The sequence below is a fragment of the Pseudochaenichthys georgianus genome, chromosome 5 (assembly GCF_902827115.2).
Source record: "Pseudochaenichthys georgianus chromosome 5, fPseGeo1.2, whole genome shotgun sequence".
Taxonomy (NCBI): domain Eukaryota; kingdom Metazoa; phylum Chordata; class Actinopteri; order Perciformes; family Channichthyidae; genus Pseudochaenichthys; species Pseudochaenichthys georgianus.
This window is the reverse complement of record NC_047507.1, coordinates 28303739-28310968: the sequence shown is the minus strand read 5'-3', so window position 1 is coordinate 28310968 and position 7230 is coordinate 28303739. Positions and strand designations below refer to the sequence as shown.

The window sequence follows — 7230 nt, the reverse complement described above, 5'->3', positions numbered from 1 at the left end:
CCGCCCATCGGCACCCATAGTCGGCCTTCCTTCACAGCAGCAGCACCCAACCTCCATGGAGGATTTTGCTCGTGCCCCTGGCTACACTTAAAGGGGGTCTACTTTGCGGTGCTTTACCGTCCGCCCATCAGCACCCATAGTCGGCCTTCCTTCACAGCAGCAGCACCCAACCTCCATGGAGGATTTTGCTCGTGCCCCTGGCTACACTTAAAGGGGGTCTACTTTGCGGTGCTTTGCCGTCCGCCCATCGGCACCCATAGTCGGCCTTCTTCACAGCAGCAGCACCCAACCTCCATGGAGGATTTTGCTCGTGCCCCTGGCTACACTTAAAGGGGGTCTACTTTGCGGTGCTTTGCCGTCCGCCCATCGGCACCCATAGTCGGCCTTCTTCACAGCACCACCTGCCCTGCTGGAGGTTCACACTTTAACTTTTTTTACCCTCTTCTACCTTACAAATCATCCCACACTTGAGCACTCCTCACTCGGACTAAACACCTACATGCTACCACCAGAACCAGAATATCGTGCCCCTGGGGATCTTAAAAGAAGAAAACCCATAGTGGGATTAAAAACAGAACACTTAGTAATTTTAACAAACTTTATTTACAGTAATATTGACAGTAATAAATAAATTCAAACAGGATATAACGTATTTACAAGGGGACTGATTACAACAACACACTGCATATTTACAAGTTGATCACTGGCAACAGTGGGTGAAGTTGGGGCAGAGTATGGCACCCTCTCTTCACCCATGTCTGAGGGGTTGTGTTCGGCCAGTGACTGGTCCCTCTTCGGGACATGTCTTGGTAGGGAGTCTTGGTAGGGAGCCGGGCTGTGCTCCTCTCCAGAGTTGTCACTGTCGATGTCAATACCCGCAAAAGTGTCTTCATTTCCCGCTGCTGCTGTCGATGCCGCCGCCGCTGCTTGAAGTGACTGTGTGAAGAGCAACCGAATGTCCGCAGCCTCCTTCAAAGAAGGATTATTCGCGTAAAATTTGTCCGCAGTTGCAGTGTTGTGACACATGAAATCACTCACTCTTTGGCGGTTGCCTTTGTCTTGAAACCTCTTCGCATTATCGGCGTGGACTGTGCGGAGGTCGGTGAAGTTAATGGGACTGCGGAGCCCCACATCAGCCCATGCCAACCTCAGGGAGTAGGCAAGCTTCCTGAACGGGTTCTTCCCCTCTGTGTACAGAAAGTAACGGCTCTGGGTGCAGGTCAGCGTACCCTTAATTTCCAGCCACCTCTTCATCCATCCAAATTCTTCTACGGTGAGGTACAGCTGCGCCTCCCCGAACGCGTTGGCCGTCTTGTGGTTACTTACCTGTTATGACAGAGATAGAGAGTGTCAATACAATGTCAATCATGCATATAACTGCCAGAATAAATACATTGATTAATAGCACTCACATGAACCAGGTAGCCGAAGGCAGTGCCAGTTGTATCCGCCTTTCGGACCTCGGCGTTGGTCATGTTGGAGTAGACCCCCGGACGGTGGCCATAAATGCAGCTCCAATGAAGAGTCATATACCCATAGAGCAGTGTCCGGGTCGCGGTAGTCGGATTGCTGGCCATCACATCCAGGAGCTGAGGGATGCGAGTGGTGGTCGAAGTCAAGCATGTCATTAGGTCGTTGTGGCTCGGCAGACCTTCCATCTTGTCACGCTTCACTTGCATCTGGTGGATAAGTACTTTTCTCTTCAGGGACTTCAGGATGGCAACTACTTCCCGTTTGATTAAAATCATGTCCGTTTGGCTGAGCCTGCTCCCCTTGCACGGTGTGTCGGCCATGTACTTGAGAAAGTGTGATATATTCTTGATGTAGAAGTCGGAGGTCGTGACCTGAAGGCTTGACTTCATCAGGCTCCGGGACCACCCGCGTATCCTCTTGAGATCCCTCAAAAAGAGCCAGTCAGACAGGCGATTGAAACCGTGTGCCATGAAACTGAGGAACGACTTCACTCTGCTTAGTTTGGAGACTGTGTTTTCCTGGAGCCTCACTGGTGGGTCGATACCTGCATAATGCTCCCGGTATCCTTGCAGATACTCCTCTGTGAAATATAAACAGTACTTTAATGACAACACATGATGTGTTACAGAAACTGCATGTGTCACATAGCCAAAACACTTACCCATGATCCGTGGGAATGTTATGTCCCGCATTATATTTCCCCGGCCCCTGCCCCGGAACCAGGGGGAATTTATGGGAGGGGAGGTTGACGAGGCCTCGGTATGGATGGATGCAGGCTCTGAGGAGCTGGGTGAATGGGTGTGAGAGCCAGTGGGGGACTTGCTGCAGGCGGGAATGGGAGACGTGCTGCAGGCGGGAATGGGAGACGTGCTGCAGGCAGGAATGGGAGACTTGCTGCAGGAGGGACCTTTCGACTTGGACAGCCTCGTTGGTGTCGACTCTGGTCGGGGTCGTTTCTTCAGAATGACCCGCTCTCGTTCCTCCCCATCGAACGCGGGCATGTCCCCGGCCCGCTGATCCATCCTCTGTCGCTTGTCCTTTATCCTCTGCTGCAACTTGCAGCGCAGGGATTTCACCTCAGCAGCATATATGTCCCGCTGAGCCCTCACTGCGTTAGCCTCCAGCCTCCATTCTTTGCAGTCCGGGTTGTCACATTCATTCACCGGGGACAAGGGTGGAGGTTGTGACAGTATATCGTCGTCTGCCACCGTGTCAACAGCCCAAGCGGTAATCATTTCTATTGTGGGGTTTGTCATTCGGAGTTCATAAAGCTCCTTCTTGGCCACTGTCATTTTCATTTGATTTTGAACCACATGTAGTTCCTCCCGGGCCAGCTCAACATGGTCTCTGGCCAAGTGGCGATCCAGCCTTGTGCCGTGGTACTCGCATCCCAGAATGGTACAGGGATGGAGCCTAATGTTGGTCCGTCCGTTGGCCAACAACAGCAGAATTTTTCTTTCATCCAAGTTACGCACACCATGGTTCCTCTGTAGGTGCTTGCTCAGGGCACGGTAGGAGCTATTGCAGATCGGACAACGGACCGCCATCCGACCTGTATTCTTGAGCATTTCGGTACCGGAAAATGTCACCAGAATCGTGGGTAAAAAAGAAGGAAGCGTGAAAAGACTCACGAAAGACGCACTCAGCTTATTTTCAAATCTGTGTTTGTTTTCATTTGCATCATGGTGCGGTGTCCCATTTAGGCACTCGTTAGGCGGGCAGAGATCCCTGTAATCTCCCCTCACGTTCCTCCAGAGTCTGATTCTCCCAAAGGATACCCGACAGTTTCGGGTACGACCCAGAGGGCGCACGGTGGACGGCCAGGGCGAGGCCGCCACACCGCGCTGGAGTCAGGGTCCCGGTGAGGCGCAGGACGGAGCACCCGGCAGTAGCCTCCAGCAGACCCCCGCGCGGTTCCCTCGTCCCTCAGAAGAGGTGGAGAGGCGGAGGGGTGGGTCTTTTCATCTGCTGGCGGGTTGCCGGGATAACAGTATCCTCCGGGGAGGCATTGAACCCCTTCTCAACTGCCCCCCGGAGGAGGCAGGGGAGTCAGGTACCCAGAGGGTGGACGGCCAGGGCGAGGCCGCCACACCGCGCTGGAGTCAGGGTCCCGGTGAGGCGCAGGACGGAGCACCCGGCAGTAGCCTCCAGCAGACCCCCGCGCGGTTCCCTCGTCCCTCAGAAGAGGTGGAGAGGCGGAGGGGTGGGTCTTTTCATCTGCTGGCGGGTTGCCGGGATAACAGTATCCTCCGGGGAGGCATTGAACCCTTCTCAACTGCCCCCCGGAGGAGGCAGGGGAGTCAGGTACCCAGAGGGTGGACGGCCAGGGCGAGGCCGCCACAACCAGAGAACCAGAAAAAAGGGGTGAAATGGGAAAAAAGTACCCCAAAATAGTGTTCCATAAGGCGGGTAGAGTCCCCTGACAACTCCCCATACCTTTCTCCAGGGTGGGAACAAGTTTAAGTCAACTTTTGGAAGAACCAGAGAAAAGGGTGAAAATGGATAAAGTGTATCCGAAAATAGTGTTCCAAAAGGCAGGTAGAGTCCCCTGACAACTCCCCATACCTTTATCCAGGGTGGGAAAAAGTTAAAGTCAACTTTTGGAAGAACCAGAGAAAAGGGTGAAAATGGATAAATTGTATCCGAAAATAGTGTTCCAAAAGGCAGGTAGAGTCCCCTGACAACTCCCCATACCTTTCTCCAGGGTGGGAACAAGTTTAAGTCAACTTTTGGAAGAACCAGAGAAAAGGGTGAAAATGGATAAATTGTATCCGAAAATAGTGTTCCAAAAGGCAGGTAGAGTCCCCTGACAACTCCCCATACCTTTATCCAGGGTGGGAAAAAGTTAAAGTCAACTTTTGGAAGAACCAGAGAAAAGGGTGAAAATGGATAAATTGTATCCGAAAATAGTGTTCCAAAAGGCAGGTAGAGTCCCCTGACAACTCCCCATACCTTTATCCAGGGTGGGAAAAAGTTAAAGTCAACTTTTGGAAGAACCAGAGAAAAGGGTGAAAATGGATAAATTGTATCCGAAAATAGTGTTCCAAAAGGCAGGTAGAGTCCCCTGACAACTCCCCCTACCTTTCTCCAGAGTCGAAAAAAGTATAAGTTAACTTTTGGAAGAACCAGAGAAAAGGGTGAAAATGGATAAATTGTATCCGAAAATAGTGTTCCAAAAGGCAGGTAGAGTCCCCTGACAACTCCCCCTACCTTTCTCCAGAGTCGGAAAAAGTATAAGTTAACTTTTTGGAAGAACCATAAAAAGGGGTGAAAATGGATAAAATGTATCCCAAAATAGTGCCTCTTGAGGCGGGTAGAGTCCCCTGACAACTCCCCTTGCATTCCTCCAGACACCAGTTTGAAAACTTAAAGTTTTGTGAGAACCATGATTGGGGGTCCTCCAGGCAACAATTTCATCCGATCCAAAGTGCTCATGAGGCGGATACATTCCTCCATGATTTCCCCATCATGTGAAAATAGCTCGTTTTTTTCTAAGTGCTCTCAAAAACCGGGTTTCCGATTTCGTGCAGATGGTAGCTTGGAAAAGATGAATAAAAATTTTGGACGGAGGAGGGGAGCTCTCGTTTCCCCTCTCCGTTGTAAATTGCAACGGGGGAGTGCAAAAGTCTCCGGGGCTTCGTTCCGAAGCGCCGAAGACTTGACCCCCTCCCCCGTTGGCACTTAGCCGTTTTTCAAGAATTTTCAAAAACTTCATTTTTGATTATTTTAACATATAATTGACCGTTTTCTTTACTTTTTTTTGCTTTCCACGGGTGGAGGCGCATGGCAGGCCGCATATGAGCTTCCAAATTCGGCCTGGAACGTCCGGGAATTATGGGTTAAGCTCCATATACTGACGACTCCCATTAAAAGTGATTGAAATGTACAGGAATCTGTCCATTTCAATCACATTTGACGACGCATGCAGGGTGACCCTGGCTACACTTAAAGGGGGTCTACTTTGCGGTGCTTTACCGTCCGCCCATCAGCACCCATAGTCGGCCTTCCTCACAGCAGCAGCACCCAACCTCCATGGAGGATTTTGCTCGTGCCCCTGGCTACACTTAAAGGGGGTATACTTTGCGGTGCTTTACCGTCCACCCATCAGCACCCATAGTCGGCCTTCTTCACAGCAGCAGCACCCAACCTCCATGGAGGATGTTTCTCGTGCCCCTGGCTACACTTAAAGGGGGTATACTTTGCGGTGCTTTACCGTCCGCCCATCAGCACCCATAGTCGGCCTTCTTCACAGCAGCAGCACCCAACCTCCATGGAGGATGTTTCTCGTGCCCCTGGCTACACTTAAAGGGGGTATACTTTGCGGTGCTTTACCGTCCGCCCATCAGCACCCATAGTCGGCCTTATTCACAGCAGCAACACCCAACCTCCATGGAGGATGTTTCTCGTGCCCCTGGCTACACTTAAAGGGGGTATACTTTGCGGTGCTTTACCGTCCGCCCATCAGCACCCATAGTCGGCCTTATTCACAGCAGCAGCACCCAACCTCCATGGAGGATGTTTCTCGTGCCCCTGGCTACACTTAAAGGGGGTATACTTTGCGGTGCTTTACCGTCCGCCCATCAGCACCCATAGTCGGCCTTATTCACAGCAGCAACACCCAACCTCCAGTGGAGGATGTTATCATGCCCCTGGCAACACTGGTAAACACTGGTAACATATGTCTAGCCGCTGACAGGAACTTGACATCGGAACTTGACATCGCATTTCCATTGAGCGGACTCCCGTACATGGGAAGGGCAAGTCCCACGGTACCTCCGTTCATAAGGCTGACATTTGCCTTACACTTAAAGGGGGTCTACTTTGCGGTGCTTTACCGTCCGCCCATCGGCACCCATAGTCGGCCTTATTCACAGCAGCAACACCCAACCTCCAGTGGAGGATGTTATCATGCCCCTGGCAACACTGGTAAACACTGGTAACATATGTCTAGCCGCTGACAGGAACTTGACATCGGAACTTGACATCGCATTTCCATTGAGCGGACTCCCGTACATGGGAAGGGCAAGTCCCACGGTACCTCCGTTCATAAGGCTGACATTTGCCTTACACTTAAAGGGGGTCTACTTTGCGGTGCTTTACCGTCCGCCCATCGGCACCCATAGTCGGCCTTATTCACAGCAGCAACACCCAACCTCCAGTGGAGGATGTTATCATGCCCCTGGCAACACTGGTAAACACTGGTAACATATGTCTAGCCGCTGACAGGAACTTGACATCGGAACTTGACATCGCATTTCCATTGAGCGGACTCCCGTACATGGGAAGGGCAAGTCCCACGGTACCTCCGTTCATAAGGCTGACATTTGCCTTACAATCACAACGTTCATGTTCTGTGGTCAAGCTGCTGCAGTTTTATATACAACAAGATGGAGCAAAACACACAGCTGCAAACTTACTCAGGGTGTTAATGGAAGAGTTTGTAATCAGACAAAGCTGGAAGAAGTACTCAGATCTTGTGTAGGAATACTCTGTTACAAGTAAAAGTCCTGCATTCAAAATGTGTCTCAAGTAAAAGTAGAAAAATATCATCAAAATATAGTTAAAGTACTAAAAGTAAAAGTAGTCATTGAGCAGATTGGTCAATTTCAGAATAATACAGTTGCAAGAAATGTGAACCCTTTGGAATTACATGAATTTCTGCATAAGTTGGTCATAAAATGTGTTCTGATCTTCATCTAAGTCACAACAATAGACACACACAGTCTGCTTAAACTAATACCACACAAACAATTATAT

The 7230-nt window shown here is 50.6% G+C and overlaps 1 protein-coding gene across 1 annotated transcript; it reads right to left on the bottom strand.

The window, feature by feature from the left end:
- Positions 1-584: 584 nt before the first annotated feature.
- Positions 585-2708, bottom strand: LOC139433887 (uncharacterized). The gene is made up of 3 exons (XM_071203326.1): positions 2135-2708; positions 1413-2053; positions 585-1326 (listed from the first exon to the last, which is right to left on the bottom strand). The coding sequence occupies exons 1-3, from the start codon at positions 2706-2708 to the stop codon at positions 634-636; spliced, it is 1908 nt and encodes a 635-aa protein (XP_071059427.1). The 3' UTR covers positions 585-633.
- Positions 2709-7230: the final 4522 nt, after the last annotated feature.